The sequence below is a fragment of the Pleurotus ostreatus genome (assembly GCF_014466165.1).
Source record: "Pleurotus ostreatus strain PC9 chromosome Unknown scaffold_4, whole genome shotgun sequence".
NCBI classification, from domain to species: domain Eukaryota; kingdom Fungi; phylum Basidiomycota; class Agaricomycetes; order Agaricales; family Pleurotaceae; genus Pleurotus; species Pleurotus ostreatus.
In genome coordinates this window covers 183,968-202,014 of record NW_023503159.1, presented here as the reverse complement: position 1 = coordinate 202,014, position 18,047 = coordinate 183,968, and the positions used below count along the sequence as shown (strand labels likewise).

At 49.3% G+C, this 18,047-nt stretch overlaps 7 protein-coding genes across 7 annotated transcripts; 3 read left to right on the top strand and 4 right to left on the bottom strand.

Moving 5' to 3' along the window:
- Positions 1-235: 235 nt before the first annotated feature.
- On the bottom strand, positions 236-1,435 carry PC9H_005892 (uncharacterized protein; the record flags this gene model as incomplete). The annotated part of the gene is made up of 1 exon (XM_036775451.1): positions 236-1,435. One exon carries the CDS (start codon positions 1,433-1,435, stop codon positions 236-238), a length of 1,200 nt encoding a protein of 399 aa, XP_036631470.1.
- Positions 1,436-2,504: 1,069 nt separating this feature from the next.
- Positions 2,505-3,556, top strand: PC9H_005891 (uncharacterized protein; the record flags this gene model as incomplete). Its single annotated transcript, XM_036775450.1, has 3 exons — positions 2,505-2,639; positions 2,692-2,979; positions 3,035-3,556. The coding sequence occupies 3 exons, from the start codon at positions 2,505-2,507 to the stop codon at positions 3,554-3,556; spliced, it is 945 nt and encodes a 314-aa protein (XP_036631469.1).
- A 538-nt stretch (positions 3,557-4,094) lies between these two features.
- On the bottom strand, positions 4,095-5,769 carry PC9H_005890 (uncharacterized protein; the record flags this gene model as incomplete). Its single annotated transcript, XM_036775449.1, has 12 exons — positions 4,095-4,380; positions 4,427-4,461; positions 4,522-4,606; positions 4,662-4,758; positions 4,809-4,868; positions 4,918-5,097; positions 5,152-5,256; positions 5,308-5,340; positions 5,395-5,491; positions 5,548-5,567; positions 5,628-5,683; positions 5,735-5,769. The coding sequence occupies 12 exons, from the start codon at positions 5,767-5,769 to the stop codon at positions 4,095-4,097; spliced, it is 1,089 nt and encodes a 362-aa protein (XP_036631468.1).
- Positions 5,770-7,211: 1,442 nt separating this feature from the next.
- Positions 7,212-8,110, bottom strand: PC9H_005889 (uncharacterized protein; the record flags this gene model as incomplete). The annotated part of the gene is made up of 5 exons (XM_036775448.1): positions 7,212-7,377; positions 7,432-7,556; positions 7,592-7,771; positions 7,828-7,972; positions 8,043-8,110. The coding sequence occupies 5 exons, from the start codon at positions 8,108-8,110 to the stop codon at positions 7,212-7,214; spliced, it is 684 nt and encodes a 227-aa protein (XP_036631467.1).
- A 1,004-nt stretch (positions 8,111-9,114) lies between these two features.
- Positions 9,115-11,160, top strand: PC9H_005888 (uncharacterized protein; the record flags this gene model as incomplete). The annotated part of the gene is made up of 14 exons (XM_036775447.1): positions 9,115-9,357; positions 9,412-9,423; positions 9,485-9,656; positions 9,719-9,800; positions 9,848-9,986; positions 10,048-10,071; positions 10,126-10,186; positions 10,239-10,387; positions 10,435-10,539; positions 10,603-10,616; positions 10,670-10,752; positions 10,807-10,859; positions 10,914-11,035; positions 11,085-11,160. 14 exons carry the CDS (start codon positions 9,115-9,117, stop codon positions 11,158-11,160), a joined length of 1,335 nt encoding a protein of 444 aa, XP_036631466.1.
- A 931-nt stretch (positions 11,161-12,091) lies between these two features.
- PC9H_005887 (uncharacterized protein) lies at positions 12,092-14,115 on the top strand (the record flags this gene model as incomplete). The annotated part of the gene is made up of 14 exons (XM_036775446.1): positions 12,092-12,334; positions 12,389-12,400; positions 12,456-12,627; positions 12,680-12,761; positions 12,813-12,948; positions 13,005-13,028; positions 13,076-13,136; positions 13,196-13,344; positions 13,393-13,497; positions 13,560-13,573; positions 13,627-13,709; positions 13,757-13,809; positions 13,870-13,991; positions 14,040-14,115. 14 exons carry the CDS (start codon positions 12,092-12,094, stop codon positions 14,113-14,115), a joined length of 1,332 nt encoding a protein of 443 aa, XP_036631465.1.
- A 603-nt stretch (positions 14,116-14,718) lies between these two features.
- Positions 14,719-17,163, bottom strand: PC9H_005886 (uncharacterized protein; the record flags this gene model as incomplete). Its single annotated transcript, XM_036775445.1, has 13 exons — positions 14,719-14,884; positions 14,936-15,289; positions 15,343-15,372; positions 15,424-15,574; positions 15,635-15,763; positions 15,820-15,889; positions 15,940-16,071; positions 16,128-16,222; positions 16,279-16,335; positions 16,384-16,495; positions 16,561-16,791; positions 16,859-16,976; positions 17,054-17,163. The coding sequence occupies 13 exons, from the start codon at positions 17,161-17,163 to the stop codon at positions 14,719-14,721; spliced, it is 1,755 nt and encodes a 584-aa protein (XP_036631464.1).
- Between the last annotated feature and the right edge of the window lie 884 nt (positions 17,164-18,047).

Below are 18,047 nucleotides of genomic sequence, written 5' to 3'. Positions count from 1 at the left end.
TTCAGTTTCAACCTGTAAACAAGAGTGCTTCGTTCTGCTTTCTGCGTAATTGTTGCTGTCTGGTACGCAATTTTTACGAACTACATGAAACTATGAAACATATGCATACCTTGTCTATATCACAATTATGAGTACAAATACCCTTGTCTTGATATACTTCCGTTCCCTCTCAACTACTTTCCAGCTCCATAATTGATGCAGATAAGAATCAGCAAAATCAAGATGAGCGCGAGGTTCAAACATCCACGCGCTCCTCCATTTCCCAACCAGAGTGCCATTCTTCTCCTTGGGTATATGATCTTTTCCCGACGGAACGATTTCCCTCCCTTTCCCATCGCTCAAAGGTCTTTACATTGATATCCACGGCCTCATCGAGTACCTCTTTCTCAACAACACGCAAAGAGGGGACAGCCTCGAACAGCTCAAGGACCACACTTTCTTCGTCCTCGCAGGTAAACCAGGCCCTGATATGCTTGATTTTCTGGGCATTCAACGCGGTGATAAATCCGGGTTCAAGGATATCTCTGTCTGCTGAGTGGAGATGGAGGCATCGGAGGTTGGGAAGGCAATCGATGTACTGGGGGAAGGTGCGAATATCGTGAAGGGAGAGTGCCCTCAATGCATGGTTCGCGCGTGGGATTTCCTCTTGAATTGCGTCGATATTGAGCCCGAAAGTATCCAAGTATTCGATATTCCTAGTCAAGACGAGCTCTGTGGCGAGGGTTGATGAACTGCTAAGGAATTTAAGCCGCGGGAGCGAGTCGTCGGCAAGTTTCAGCTTGGACGAAGGCTCCATCTTTGTGAGCTCGAGATACTCGATTGAAGGCATCTTGTTGAGGAATTGAGACACTCTGTCCCTACTATCCAGACGAATGAGCCTCCCCCACGAGAATCTGCGCAAAGGTATAGTGATTTCCCTGAGGAAGTTAATTCGGTCCAGCCAGTCGGGTTCTCTATCGCATCCTTCGTCGTCGACTAGCTCAAAGTGCTCCAGTCGCGGAAGTTGGCGAAGGACGCGTCGAAGATGCCAGCACGCTTTACGCGTCGTGTGCATGTCGTAAGGACAGACGATGGTGAGCCGTTTCACGTATTTATTGAGGGGGGCAGATGACGCAGCAGATGCTTCAACGAAGTTAGCGAACGACATAAGGCACTGGCGAGTGGCGGTGAGGGTGACGTGACGGTAGAGGATGCGTTCTGCGATGCGACGAGTAGTACGCGTTAGAAAAAGGCAATGATACAATGATGCTTGGTCCCCAGCGAGATTCTCGAGGATGAGATCCTGTATTTCGACAGCAAGGCTTTCGAAGTTACCGGGCATGCTGAAGATGGTGGTGGTAGTGGAGAGAGCGAGGGCAGACCGTCCAATTGTGGCACATAAGACCACAACACGACACGTGATGGAGTGGTCCCTCCACCGCACGAACTCACCCATTGTGGTCTGCGAAGTTGATGAGGATGCTCAATAGTGGGCAACATGGCTGATTTTGCCCTCCAGGCGACGACAAGGAAGCTACCTCCCAACCCTTTTCTATCGACTGCTTGCGCCTCCCAATCTACAATCGGATCAGCTCCCTAGAGCGTCAGGTACATGAATAAAGCGTAGAGCAAACGGCCCAGGAAATAACTCACGAATTAGCTTGTGTAGAAGCGACGATGCACCTCGTTGATTGTATGATGCGCAATTGACCCGAGGGGTGCGCAGTTCGTCCTGCCATAGCTCATAATCAAATCGGGAACTCAACACGGGCGCCGGAGTATACATCCGTCGGACGACGGCTTGCCGCATCGTTATCCAAGTTGACGGAAATCTGAACGGTGGAACCTGATCAAAATATCGGAGCTGTATCAGTGATATGATCAGCTACGCTTCACCACCTAACATGTGTGCTGATGAGTGATGCAGTATAAGGAGATATGCCGATACGCAACCGAGAGTTTGTTCAATTCTTTGGAAGTATATCAATGGTGTTGTTCAACCTGACCATGGCTCGGAAGGCATGGTCTCAATCTTTTGGTAGGTGTCCGTTACAAGAGTGCTAATGAAAGTTCATGCAGAATGGCCACTGTCGCCTTTTGGCGGCATTACTCCATTAGCAACGGGAGATGGGGCAGCTTCGGACCATCAGTGTAAGTCGGGGACATTGGGCGTCTAAAACCAGGCTCACCGCGGCTTCGATTCAGCCTCAGTCTCACTTAGGCTCACTGCAATAGGCATTGAAATTGGTGGCTGCCACAGTAGTGGGCATCGTACTGCTGCACTGCTCGCTGGGTCCGAGTCATTTGTTGCGGCCATAAAGGGGAGTTGCCATCCCTCAGATTGTAAGTTTTGATTGAAAGGGAGATGGATTTGAAGGCGCACCCTACACCTCGTGTTTGGCTTCTGCTCCGCGGTGAGGAAAGCATAAATGAAAGCCTTTTTGGCACCAACGTGCCAACAGTTCCAGCGAAAGCTGTAAAAAGGTGGGCCTCGGTGCCTTTCCTAACCCTCCTGGCTGACTACTATGCTCTCTTGCTCAGGATGTACCCGAAGATTTGCATCCCAGTCTGCGCTGAACCAACATTGCTTAGCAAAATGGCACGGTACGATATGCATTCCTTGTCGTCGTGGATTTGGAAGCCAGATGGCGTTGGACAGTGTGAGCGGCCTTTGATGTCTTCATGATAAGGACCTAACACGATTCATAATAGCATCTCCGTCATTCCTCGAGTCATCCAGACTGGACGCCTGCAACTTTGTCCGTTGGTAGCCAAATGAGCCCCAACGAGCTCAATCATATCGACGCGAGAGTAGATTACGCTAGTCTCCCTGCCTTGAGCCCTAATCTGGTTAACGAAGATGCGGGGCTAGTTTGCAAGCGCTGTAATCTCGCGTTCCCCGATATCACCACTCTCAACGATCACCTCACAAATACCGTTTACCACCACTGGTGCTTCATTTGTTCTCGTGATTTTCATTCGTCAACGGCGTTTGCCCAAGTGAGCTTTCTTTACGCTTAGTTTCAAGACTATTAAAGCCCCGCCAAATTTGCAGCACAACGTCTCCCTTGCCCATAAAGATCGCGACATGAAGTGTCCATTTTGCGAGGAACTATTCAAGAGCCCATCGGGGGTGGCGTTCCACATCGAAAGCGGTTGTCACGGCGTAAACCGCCGCCAAGTCACGGCCGCCATCCACTCCCTCAGGATCATCCCAACCATCTCCGTCTCTCATCGCATCGAAGGGCCATCCATTCAAACTGAGCCGGTAGACACTACTATCACGACTCTCATTGCCACCGAAGACTCCTTCGACGTCCTCACATCGTCATACGTGTGCCTATTCTGCGCTCACCACTTCACATCCCTCCGTGCGCTTAACAGGCATCTCAACTCCCCAGCACACGACGACAAGGAGTTCAAGTGCCCCAAGGCAAAATGTGGGAGGGAGTTTAAACTCATCTCGGGCTTTGTACAACATATAGAGAGTGGTGCTTGTGGAGCGTCGAAGATGAAGGGGGTAGAACAGTACTACGAAGACTTGACGGCTGCGTTTACGAGGGCGCTCACTATGTGAGACATGCTCTTCATAGTCGTTACCATTGCGCTCTCGGCTCATAAAGTTGACGCGGATACGTTTAAATGAGAGCATTTTCGTCTATACGTATTTCAGAAGTCCAAATCTCCCACCACGTCGATAATGGCCATTACGAGTTCGTCTGGTGTCCTTTTGATTCGGTTGAGGATACGAAGCTACCTTGACCATAGTCAACCCACTACGTTGAGCTATATTGTGCCTGCGATTTGACCATATCTGTCCCATTCGGCGTCCTTTTGGCTCTTATGTGGTATGTGGGAAGCAGCCTCCGCCAAAAATGGCGGGTATTCACGGCCCGGTGAGACGACAGTAGGTACGTCAAAAGGTGCAGAGTCTCCGGACTCAGAGGTTAAAATAAGGGGGAGTCGCCGGCCGAGTGCTGAACTTCAACTTCAAGTAAAGCAACTAAAACTGCGTCACAGATCAATCGATCAGCCCAAATACACCAAACTTGAAAATGAATAAATGACGCAAGTAAATGACATAACATATCGTGTACATCAACACCTACAGTGGATCAAGGCCTTCCAAGTTCAATTCCCTTAATCCCATCGAAACTGGCGTTGTCGAGAGTCGCAAATTCTGAGTCATTGACGTCCTCGGCCAGGTTTCCGATCGTAAAGAATGACGCATAGTCGGTGCGAGTATCGGTCCCTCCGTGAACTGCTTGAGCTGGAGACAGTTGTACGAATGGGTTTCCGCTTATCCTAGATGCGGATATGCGACTCGACTGCGCGTGGCCCGTGCGTTTGAGATTGAGCTGTAGGCGAGCAATAAGAATTGCAGTCATAATCTGGCTTATACTGTGGCACCGTGAGACACAGTTCACGTCTGTATCCAGTTACGAACCTTGCACCCATTGCCTTGAGATCTTCAACCGCAAGCTGAAGAAAATTAGGTACATTGTGGTCAACTTGTATACATAGGAGATGATAGGGACGCACGAAATAAATCAAACAGTTCATGAGATTCATTCCGAAGATGATAAAGAAGTAAAGTGTTCCATCGCGCAGAAAGATACTCATGAGCCTAAGTCAGCGTGATTTGAGCGAATCATATGTGACTGGAGAGCGCGTGTACGCACCTCGCTTGAACATTATTCTTTTTGAAACGGATAGTTCTCCATAGGGTAAGTAAGAATATACAGGAATCGGTGACCAAAGGAGCCGCCCAAAGACCAGCTAGAAAACGAGTAAGAATGTAACACCAGGAAGTTGAAATGGGTTCGCACCGAACCAAGTATTCCTTCCGGTCAACACACAGCCAGAGAACCCGGGGGGAAGGGGTACACCTTGGGTTATGTGAAGCGAATTACGAGAACTGATAGGTGTCCTACTCACGGATGCCGGTGCTGATTGCATATGCCATTACTACGACCTGGCCGCAGAGCACGACGAGCAGGAAATAGAGAATGAATCTATTCCCCAAATAGAGACCATACATTCGGAGGATCATAACCACTATGATGCATGCGACTAAGTAAAGTGCGTGCCTGATGACCAAGAACGTACGTTCCGCAACTAGAACCACGGCAATCTTAATACGTTGCCAGGAATAGCGAAAGAACAACCTACTGGTGACCAAGCACATCGTTGCCGCTCCCGCGAATTTGACATAGCGATCACACCTAGGAGAATGATGAGGCGGCAAGAATAACACGAAGACCAAAACACTTACACCTATGGATAAGGTCAGAGGCAAAAGAATCTGAATATGCGAGAGGGAAAGACCGACCGAGATAGGCCATTCTGTCTCATAGAACTCTGGGCCGGCACACTTCGTGAGATGGAGACAGAGTAAGGGTGGGGAGTACGTACCAACTTGTATGATGATGAATTGACAATGAGTGATGTAGCGGTTTATGTAGAATAAGAGGGAAGCGAAGGTGAAAGGTTGGTGCCAAATTTTGTCGACCTATGTAGCAGAGTTCAATTGATAACCGATATAATTTCAATGCTAGCTGACGTCACCTCATCAGAGAACGTCAAAACTACGGAGGATACAGTAGTCAGGGTTGTAGACGAGACAGTTGAAGCCATACATTACTCACGATGGTCATAGATGTAGAGGACATAACTTGCTGTTTGGAATTTGTAGTTTCCTACACTTGAACTGATGTCGGTTCCAGATGCGACGTTGTATTTGTGGCACACTTACAGGTGAGCGAAGGCATTCACTAGAGGATCGAGCATTATTGACTCTCCACTAGGGTCATCGCACTTTATACTTGAGGATTCCTGCAACCATGATGTTGACTTCGAGGTGGGTGGTAATCCTGGCACACAAAACCTTTGATTAGATCAAGCATGACATTCCTGGTGGGGACAGTGGGAGTGTACTAACCTTTTAACGTCAATCCAGGAGGTAATCCGTGTCTATGGGTGTCAGCTCGGCAAGAATTGTTCGCCACAGGTACATCAGTGCCAGCTAAGTCCTGTTCAAACCGATCATGTAGGCCAATGAGGTATGGGCCAACATCGTCATGAGTACTCTACGGAGGTAGGAAGGGCGTGGCATCCAGCGCGGGAGAAACAGTTGACCCGAAAAGCAAAGGCACCAAAGCGCAAGACAAAATCTATTCTGATGAATCAGTTGATCAGTCGATCAGATCATAAATAACCCGCCAACTGGGATGATATATGATACTGAGAATAGCGAAACCCAGCCCGCATAACGCCCGTATCATTCACCGACCTCAATACAATTCTCCATCAGTTCAATCGTTCCCTCCTACCGCTCGTCAGGATAATGAGAGCAGTGAAACCTTTTCGGGTTATTTCCTTGAGTATGTGGTCGACTCACTGGTTTCCGAGTCAGTGGTCACCTAATTTTGTTTGATTTCGATCCTCACACACTGTCGTCACTAACCCCGACCTTCTCCTTTGTATAGGACCCGATGGAAGTTAAAAGCACGGCCCAGTGATATAACCATAAGACATTTGTGAGCATTGACCAGAAGAATATTGTCCCCACAGGCACCCATACCCCCCTGATGGCTTACTTCTGATATTGTGGCTGTCGTAAGTGGCCAGATCATCACACTGAGAGGGATCGAGCATACCGTTCTGAGCTCTCAACTTGCGTGATGCCTGCGTGTCGGATAGGTGCAAATTACTATCAAGGCCATCTGAGCCACCCGCGCGCTCGGGACTCCAATGTGAGCCTGACTTCCGGAACCTGTCGATGGAATCGTGAGCCTGTCGCGGGCGGTTGAAATTTTGTACTACGTTCGAACTTGGATGGATCCCGGTCTACTCCGGTTCTGCGATCACATGACGCCACGACCGAGCCGCCTAAAGACTCGGGGAACTCTGTCGCTCTCTCAGTCTGACATCTCAACATAGTCATTGTCAATGCTCAGCGCTCAGCACTCAGCATTCATCGACATCACGAGTCAATTGTCAATCAAAGATTGAGTGCGACCCCGCTAACCTGGTGTATTTGTGGTCAGCATACTTACTATAGAACACCTTTTCTTGGTCTCAGTTGGGTCTCAGTCCGGTTTCGGTCAACTAATTTAGAACACCACACATTTACATTGCTAAATAGCCTCCCCATGGACGGTGGAAGCCCGGCACTCCCATATGTTACGTTTTCTCTGCCCCGTTGATGGACAATCTAAACTCAGGCAACGTTACAGGCCGAGGAAGAAGCCAGTCAGTTCATCGCCGTTGAACTTGACTATTTCTTGGACCATGGAAACGTAGTCGTCAGGCCGCACCACAATGACGGCACCTCGCTGAGGAACTCCCAATAATTCGTATACATTTGGCGAGCTCTTTTGGTTACTAATGAAGACACTTAGATCCAAAGTCAGTACGACACACTTACGATAATAGGAGCAGTGTACGTACCACTTCCAAGACCGTAGTACCCTCGAAACATCCGTCCATTGGACCTTGTCTTTGCCGTTATCAAGAATTGTGTACAAGACCGCATGCTTGAGCACTCCGACACATTTCACTACTTCCTTCTCTATCTATGATTGTCCCCATTGGTGCGTTATTAACGCACAGTGGTACTGTATTGGATGGTTCCACCAGCTTCCAGGAGCGCTTCTCGCAATCTCCCTTCAATATGTTCGATGGCTGCCGCTCGCTCGTATGGGAATCTACTGTCTACGACAACGTTGCGGACTGGTCGTGTCCGTACAAGCTTCAAGTGACCATTGTCAACTTCCGGGTTATATGTCACCTAGGAAGAGAGGCGTCAGGTAAGGAGGGTGTACGACCGTATAAAAAAGGACTAACCATCGCATGCACAGGTGCAGAGCCATCGACGAACCTTCTGAGAATGCCATAGGTATCCCATATCTCCAAGGTTCGTGGCTGGACTCCATCGGCGTTGCCGTATTGCGTTCCAAGCCTAAAGAAGGAGCGCCACCCGAGTGAGTCGCTGCGGAAGAAATGATCAAGTAATGACATATCAGTACCTTTTATCGATATCTGACCCTGCTTTGGCTAACGATAGGGCGCACAGAAGGCCTGCGGGACCCATCTCAATCACAAACACGGTGACAACAGTGTTAGACATCACCGCTTCCAACATCTAACGGGGTATAAGGTGCGAGATTCTTCGACTGAACATGCGCACCATGATAGTACACTCTGCATCATTATTGGATTAAGGCCATCATGTACAGGTCGGCAAGATAATCTCCACTGGGTGATCTGGCAAGGGATGAGACCATTTCTTTGATTCCCGTTTATCGTCCTATAGGATCTCCCCCGTGTTGGACGTCTGCGCTGCTAATGTATGTATGTGTGTATTCTAAATCAAATGAAGCCCAGTTCCTCTTGACCCCCGAACGCCTACCGTTCGGCAGGCCGTACCCCCGGTGTCCGTCCTTGTGCGTTCAACCAACGTTTCATATGCCCGTCCCCTGGAAAAGGAGTGTAGAACGTGGTTACCAGTCAAGGTCGAAAGTGAAGAAAGTCTTCATGATCCTAAGTAGAGCGCTTCGTCGTCCATGACGAGACCATGCATACCATTTTAAAGTCAATCTGGCAGGTGGGGCACTGTGTATGTGGACTCGGAAACAGTTGACTGCGTGCAAGTACATTCGGCGTACCAAGAACATTCGGCATACCAAGATCCAGATACTGAAACGCGACGGAACTTGAACCGAGCATGGATGTCAACGGAGGGTGAGCCAACCCCTTCAACCCTGCACCGAAAAACAGATATACTCCCCTTCGTCATGATTTATGTGGATCCCTCACTGGCAGGCGACAAAAGGGCAAAAAAAGGCCAAAGGTTACGTATGGTTTAGTGTGGGTGTGCATGATGCCCCCACAGTGGGCCATAAGGCGCTGATGTTCTTTTTGTATCTACTGATCTATGGCCGCTGGGCTAGTACTCGAAGCCAGCGGTTAACTTGGATGTAGGCTCCTAAATTAAACAGCAATAACTCCTCGGGTGCGACTGAACTCCCGTCATTCGCTCCTGGTCTTGGATCACTCCAACCACTCGATCGTGACGCCGTACTCCCTAACAAGAGATTGAACTTCACCCTCCCATTCACAAGCAACGAGAAGATGTCTGCGCCTCCCAATGACCTTACCTCTCTCGCCAAGCTCATCTCTGATTCTGTGGCTGTCGTGACGTCCGAATATGCGAAGGCTGGACACGTGCCTCCGACTCTGGAGTCGACAACCGAAGATCCTTTTCGTTCTCCAGAGTTAGTTTCTGAGCAATTGAAAACCGCAATCAAGATTATTGAGGCCGCATGCGCGCAGCTGAGTGCTACGGTTGCAAGTCCAGGACACGTCATCACGAATGTGAGTGTCTTAGATGTTGAAAGTAATAAGTAGCTGATCATTTCTTTTCGATAGAAATCATACAATGTGTGTCCCGCAACACCTGCCATGTGCCTGGATGATCATTGACACACACAAATTACTTGAGTTCGTGGAGCCAGTGTGCATGCGCGTAGCCTTGGGTGCCAGAATTACAGATCACCTTCTCAACAAGCCGAAGGGGCTACATGTGGATGAACTTGGATGTTTGAGCAACCAGGATCCCAGGAAATTGGGTCGCATCCTCAGAACATTGGCGACAAACCATGTGTATACTGAAGGTCAGTTGTCTCCACGAATAGGTCGCCGGTTACTGTCTACTTGGGGCTGACACGTACCTCAGTCGCACCCAACGTCTTCGCCAACAACCGTCTTTCCATGAAGCTGCTTTCGACTGATGCTGTCTCCGGTCTTGTTGGCCACATGTACATGCCATACTTCGCGAAATTCGCCTGCTAACTTCCCCTAATAGGTCGGACGAGGCCATGAAAGCGGCTGTGGTATTGGGTGATGTTTTCGAGGACCCCGTAAAGTGCAAATCGTCTCGCCTCGAAGATAGTGCTTTCCAGCATGCCCACGCAGTTTCTGCTTTTAATTACTATGGCGAGATTGTAAGTAGATTCCTTGTTCAGGGAGTACTTACCTATATCCATTGATGCCTCCACGAAACAGCCTGAGCGAGCACGACTTTTCGAGGTAGGTTCAGGAAACTTCTACAGCTTCGTGACTCGATATTCATAAGATCTCTAGCGATTCAGCCAGGCCATGGTTGGGTGGGCGGAGGTTACAGGCAGAGCGATGCTTCCAAGGAGTATGTTGCCTTTTTATCAAGGAAGCGTCTCTGATACGTAAGGATTCTGCAGTCTACCCCTGGGGAGACCTTCCCCCTAACTCCACAGTCGTTGATGTCGGTGGTGGAAATGGCCATGCCACACTTAACTTGCTTAAAGCATTTCCGGCTCTTAAGATCATCGTACAGGACACTGGCACTGTAGCAATACAAGGGAGAGGGGTATGATCCTGCCCAAAGATCTGCATAGAGACTCATCGAGTTAGTAGTACTGGGAGAAAGAACACCCGACCGCCCTTGACGAACAGAGAGTCGACTTTGTTGCCTTCGATTTCCTCGCAGAGGCACCTGTGGAGGGTGGTGCGGTATACTATGTATGTCATCAAAGTGTTGTCGTTCTTGTTCGGACTGACGGCTGTGATCCCTCAATTGTGCAGTTGCGACATGTGTTGTGAGTACCTTAAGTGACTAGATTCTATGTGACTCACTGAGGTGTCGCCGTAGACACGATTGGCCCGATATCGATTGCGTGAAGATTCTGAAGAACGTGAGGAAGGTGGCAGGCCCGAAGAGCAAGCTTTTGATCAGTGAGTACAATTCACATTACCTGAATGAAGGCAAGATTGTTACCTTGCTTTTAGATGAATTCGTCCCCCAGTACATCGTTCGCGGAGGACTTGCATCGAACGCTCAGGTGCGAATTATACCCGGCCTCTGATTGATACATTCTGACATTCCTGCACCGTAGGCACCTGCACCATTGCTTCCGAACTATGGGGCAGCCAATAAGAGGCTCTATCAGCAAGACATGAATATGATGATCTTATTCAATAGTAAGGAACGTACACTCGAAGAGTTCATCAAATTGGGGTACGCGACCATTGCTTTCACCAGATCCCCGTGTTGAATACTATGATAGCGAAGCAAGTGGATTTCGTTTCGAAAAGTTGTGGGATGGTGGCGAGGCGGGTATTATAGAATTTGCTCCAGCGTAGGGCCATCTGTCTATTCCGCGCCTCGATGAGGTTGATTATACCAACTGGGGCGGAAAACCGTCGTCATTTTTGGGTTTCGACATGTAAACCTCAGCCGCAATCCAATAGCACATATAACGGACATGATCAAGGTAACCGACGAGCTCGATCAACCAAGTAACGGACAGAACGGGCCGGACCATAGACTCGGACTAAGCGCTCAGAGACAAACTCAAGCGTACTGCAGGCTGCTTGCATGCGATACATGTACCCGAACCGCCATCCTCATACTTATCAGCTTTACTGAACGAGGGGCAAGCGATTCTTTCAGCATTCACTGGGACGCCAGACGACAGTGACCACCACAGCGATAAGAACCTGGTGGTAGGGCCGGGCCCACGATTCTTCCATACGACAAGTGAATAAACCCGTGCTCATCGCATAGGGTATGAGTGGTGCTGAATGCAAGATCTGTGGTACGTTGATGCTCGTATTCCTGCTTCGGAGTGCCTGACCGTTCAAACAGCCCGCGGAAACTTGAAAGAAGACTCGCCTCCTGAATTTTGTCGGCGGCCGCTGCGTTGCGGCGTGGCCCTCAACTCGTTCGTGTCCTGGGATGTACTACATCACAAGAGATCAATTCGATCGGTACATCCTGTGATCGCTTTCCGAATTTTTTACGATTGAACCATGAATGTCGGTGAGTGGGTGTGGGACATAATAGCCTTCACCAGGTGCGAAACCCCTTCGGATTACGTTCTTTATTACTTGTACCGATGGGACATTTTTGATCGCCCACTGGTTTCATCCAATTTTATCCAAGTTCCATTGTACCCCCATTGTCCACTGACTAACACTCGGGTCTCCTGATCTCCCTTTACAGGTTCCTCGTGTCACCCTCTCAGGACCATCCAGGTGTCGTCGATTACTCCTCTTCACGCTCTCCGCGAAGATGTCTGCCTTCTCCAACGATCTTACAACCCTTGTCGAGCTCATCTCCGATTCTGTGGCTGTCGTGGTGTCTGAATATGCGAAGGTCGGGCATGCGCCTCCTGCGCTGGAATCGATCGACCAAGATCCATTCCACTCTCCCGAATTAATGTCCGTGCGGTTGAAATCTGCCATAAAGATTATCGAAGCTGCCTGTGCGCAATTGAGCGCCACTGTGGCAAGTCCTGGACATGTCGTAACGAATGTAGGCGAGTCACTGGATGACCCGAATAAGTTGCTAACCTATTCCTCTGAGTAGAAAGCGTACAACGTACGTTTTACGATGTGCAATGCATTTATGGACATGGCCTGACACATTTCGTCAGTTCGTGGAACCGGTGTGCATGCGTGTCGCTTTGAATGCAAAAATCACGGATCACCTTCTCGACAAACCCAAAGGACTGCACACTGATGAACTCGGGCGTCTCAGTGACCAGGATCCCTGGAAACTTGGGCGTATCCTCAGAACGCTTGCGACGAACCATGTTTACACCGAAGGTCAGCCTTTCTTGCTGTGGATCATCGTACTTTGACCCAATGCAAACCACAGTGGCCCCTAATGTTTTCGCTAATAACCGCCTTTCTATGAAATTGCTTTCGACTGATCCCGTCTCTAGCCTTGCTGGTCATATGTAAATGTCTCGTTTTATAATCGACCTGCGTGTTCTGACGCTCCTTTTCAGGTCGGACGAAGTGATGAAGGCTGGAGTGGTATTGGGCGACGTGCTCGAAGATCCCGCAACAAACAAGTCCTACCTAGCGGGGGACTGCGCTTTCCAGCGCGCCCATTCAGTCTCCGTTTTCAATTACTATGAGGGCGTAAGAATGTCTCTCGCCACGCAACGCTCGTCTGCTGACGCGCGAAAATGGTGTAGCCTGCACGAGCACATGCTTTTGAGGTATTATTAGCTTCGGATCTCTGCGCAGTAACTCAACGTGTTGACAGAGATTCGGGCAAGCGATGGTTGGCTGGGCTCAGGTTACCGGAAGGGCGATGCTTCCCAAGAGTCAGTACAGCACTTCAATCATGATGGTATATTTTGTGTTCCTAACACCTGTTTTATAGTTTACCCATGGGGTAGCCTTCCCACCAATGCAACCGTAGTAGATGTTGGCGGTGGCAATGGTCACGCCACGCTTGACTTGCTCAAAGCATTCCCGACTCTTAAGATCATGGTACAGGACACTCGCGCGTCGGCTATTCAAGGCAAAGCGGTACGTCCCCTGCCTGAGAAAGCATACTAACATTCATGGAACCATTAGTATTGGGAGAAAGAATACCCAAGTGCCCTACAGGAGCAGAAAGTCGACTTCATAGGGTTTGATTTCCTCACAGAAACACCCGTGACGGGAGGTACCGTATACTACGTACGTCTTGAAGGCGTCGTGTGCTTTCGGTTTAACTAACGCGTGTTGCCCCGACACTGTAGCTGCGACACGTTCTGTACGTACCTGACATTGATCTGATTCACTGTCGCTCACAAGGCGTCATCGTAGACATGATTGGCCTGACGATGATTGCGTCAAGATCTTGAAAAACGTACGGAAGTCTGTGGGCCCTCAGAGCAAGCTTTTGATCAGTATGTATCGCCGATATTGTTCAACTCTAGATTACTGACATCGGTAGATGAATTCGTCCCCCAGTATATCGTCCGTGGAGGACTCGCATCAAATACCCAGGTCTGGATCAGATATCCCTGCGTTTGACTCTTTCTGCAGTCCTGATATCTCGTATTGCAGGCACCTAAACCATTGCTCCCCAACTACGGCGTGGCCAATAAGCGGCTCTACCAACAAGACATGAATATGATGATTTCATTTAATAGCAAAGAGCGCACTCTCGACGAGTTCATCAAGTTAGGGTACGCGACCTTCATTGTGATTGACTTCCGCTGCTTATTATAGCTCAGTGAAGCGAGTGGATTTCGTTTCGAGAAGTTGTGGGACGGAGGGGAGGCAGGTATCGTGGAGTTCGTCCCGGTATAGGCCGTCTATTTGTATACGCACATGAATGTAAGCTCAGCATGGGACTGCTCTCAGAGTCGTCGGTGAGGAACCCCAGGAGGATTCTGGAATTGACTGGCGTAAATTGTGGGAAATAGTTGTCATCAGCGCACTTTGAACTTGGCTAGCACCCAAGTCAAAACCCACCTGCCATCAACATCGGCGAACTCTCATTCGACTGCCAAGTTTCTGGATGGTCCACTCCATGGGCACAGGTGATGAAAAAAGTTGTATTGAGTCCGTGGTGAGTACCACCAGGCTCTAAACACAATGGTCATGTGGTTCATATTCTCTAGATATCTGCTGAAGTCGGTTGAACGGCGGTGATACGCTGTAATCGATCAATCACCCAGACAGTGTTGTGTAAGCAGTTCCTCCTCCGCTTCTCCTCGATACGAATCTTTAGCGGGTCGTGCGGGGTTACATCACCTGTCGCCGGTATGCTCCCGCTCACGGCATCGCCACTTATGCAACGCGTTCCTTAGCACGTATGAACCCAAACACATCGTTCTTAATTCAGATCTTCTCTTTTTCTTAGGGGAATCGATTTGGACATGGCAAGCTCACATGTGTAGACGAGAAACATCACAGGCCGAGGAAGAATCTAGTCAGTTCATCGCCGTTGAACTGAGATAGCTCTTGAACCATGGAAACATAACCATCGGGTCGGACCAAAACGAGTGAGCCGAGTTTACTATCTCCCAAGAGTTCGTATACGTTCAATGAACTCTTTCGGCCACTGACGAAGACACTGAGGTAGAGAATCAGTGCGATAATCCGCGTTTGGAAGCTACATACGTACCGCTTCCACGAACGAAGGGCCCTCGGCACGTCAGTCCATTGGACTTCGTCTTCTCGGTTATCAAGAATCGTATACAAGCTTGCATGCTTGAGTACTCCGACACATCTTGTTAATTCCTTCTCCGTTCGGGCGAGCTCAGCTAGGTTGTTTGGTGAACGAATATCGCCTGGCAAAATCAGTAGCTTCCAAAGTCCGTCGAAAATTATCAACGATTGCATATCCATAGAGTCCCAGTCGGCGAGTCGAGTGATGGGGCACCATGGTAAGTACCTGCCAGCTGTGATTCCTTGTTCTCCCTCGTGGGAGGACGATGGCTGATTTATGAGCATCGAGTTGTATCGGACTCCCAACCCACTGGACATCTCGACGCTCAGCTGTCATATGGAACGAATGAGCGACAAGCTCACCTAGTGAACATGTTTTGACGGTGCAAAACCCTGGCGTAGATCGGTTAACAACAAGTCCTGTGCGGAAGTCGGAATTCAAACCTCTCGTAGCTCTCTGGATCTCTTTCCAAGGTCTCTGAGATTTCCTTGTCAAAGTTAATAAGTTGCTGGGCGTAACCTTTCCGTTCGACCTCGTACGTCCGCAAGAGATTTGGCGAGGCCCATCCTTTGATCACATGTGCTAACTTCCACCCTTTGTAGATCACTCGTTAGAGTTGGAGTTGTGTTGACACATGGCTCATTGGACGCTCACCAAGATTATGCGAATCGCACATGGCAGCATTTGCTCCCTGTCCCGCCTTGGGGGAGTGTTGGTGACACGCGTCGCCGACAATGAAGACACGGTCATGAACTGAGAACTGCTTCGCGACTCGCTGGGGGACTGGTCAAATGATAGTCAGGTACACGAGGTGAACGAAAGAAATGGGCTCAACATACTGGCGAATATGGTCCACCAGAAGACCTCCGTAAACTTCACTTCGAAAGGTGACATCCCTGCTTGTATTCGCTACAGGGGGGAATTAAAGTTGATTTCCTGGGTAGATACCTTGGACGTACACTTATGACCTTGTGGCGAGCCGCTTCGCTTGATAGATATGATTTATCGACGCGTCCATCGGAAGTGAGTTGACAATCGTCGAGGGACATCTGCACATAGAAACGAATCTTCTCTCCTTCTCTAGGGATCGTCTGTACGGTGATCATCAGATCGAAGCTTGAGGTCTCGCCATACTGGGGATACCCACGATGATTGTGCCCGTTGGCGCAGTGATAATACACTTCATTCGACAATCGCTGAAGTTCGCGTCTACGATGACGTCGGCGACCCCCCATACTGATTCTAGAGTGGTGACTTTTAGCGGGGACTTCACTAGAACCATGCTGGTCGGTACCCACTTGTCAAATCCCCTTCCAATGGTATCTCGAAGAAGCGGCGGACCCACGAGTTTGCGCCTATAGGAACTAAGCTAAGTTGACCCTGGAGAAGTAATCGATGCTTACCATCAGCGCCTACCAGGTATTTGGCTTGGATCGTTTCTGTGAAAGCTGCTTGGTTAAGGACCCCATCGTCGTCTCGATTGTCCATCGGTGCCGCCAGCTTCTCTAAAGTAACCTATGGAGCGCAGATTGAATTGACGATCGTGGATGTGAACGAAGTACCAAGAAAGGACGATTTACCTTTACGGGGTAGTCCGACTGCGATTCTGGCATTACTTCTACGTTCGTTGGCGTGGTACTGAATTCAACGCTCCCACCAGCTTCAAGGAGTGCTTCTCGCAATGTCCCTTCAATGTACTCAATGCCAGCCGTCCTTTCGTGGGGAAATCTGCTGTCTACCACGATGCTGCGGACTGGGTGCGACCTTATAAGCTTCAATTCACCGTTGATGACTTCGGGGTTGTAGGTCACCTAGGAGAGTAGAGGTCGAAAATTCGCAGGTCAGACACTGACAATGAGCCGATGGAAAAGCACTAACCATCGCGTGGACAGGCACCGAGCCTTCGGCGAACCTTTTGAGAATTCCATAGGAATCCCATATCTCTGCCGTTCGTGGCTGAATACCATCTGCGTTACCGTACTGCGTTCCAGGCGCCCTACAGTAAGATTGGCATTCAACGGGTCTGTCACGGTGGTGGACCAATGCACGAAGCAAGGTGATATATATGTTTACCTCCTGTCGATGATCTTGGTCCTGATCCCTGCTTTCGCCAAGGATAAGGCGCACATAAGTCCTGCAGGACCCATACCAACAACAAGTACGTCGAAGTGAGTGTCGTTCATCGCGGGCTGTGGGGTGTAAGATCGATATCCTATGAGAGAAATCCCATGAAAGTCAATGGACCCCCAATTCATATAGAAACTCGCAACTCCTGCCGGGGAGAAGGTGCGAATGGACATGTGTACATCATCCATTATTATTAGCTGACCTTATGGGACGTGTAGAGGGGGAGCAATCCACCTGCGTGTGCCCTCGGATAATGTGAGAGCGTTTAAATCTCAGACATAGTATGAAGAGATACCTGTCCTGTGGTTTCATGCCCGACGGCTATCCGATACTGCACACGAGCCTGCAACGCACAAGATTGAACTCTCCCTCGATCCCATCTGAACTATCATAGAATGTCCCATCGTTAACTCCCTTGACTAGGTTCTTAGCAAAACGCCAGAAAGCGATGTGGCGTCGGTGCGATTCTCCGTCAGGTAAACTCTGTCTACATGCTTACAGGAAAAGATCAAATAGAGTTCATGACACCTCTTGGCTGTACTCGAGTAGATGTTGACATCTTGTTCCAGTGCTCGGTCAGTCCCTCTGTCCATCAGCTCAATCACAAGGCACAATATCAATGACACTTACTTGAAGTTGGGCGAAAAACGAGGATTAAACTATACCCCCGCGGACATGCCAATAACTTGACATGCTATTTGCCTGTGGAAAAATCCCCGTGGCGGGGGTTATCATGAGGCAAAGATTGAGTCTATGTAATTCGACCTAAAGCAACTTTGCTGATCCCACACAAAACCATACTGCCGGTGGGGAAACCTTCGAAGCTTATTTAACACTTGTTGTGAATCCGGAGTAGGGCGTTGTAACAGTCGACCACATGAGTCGACCAGATCATTCTGAATCCCACCTTAAGCTCGGAACTGTGATGATCCATTTGTCG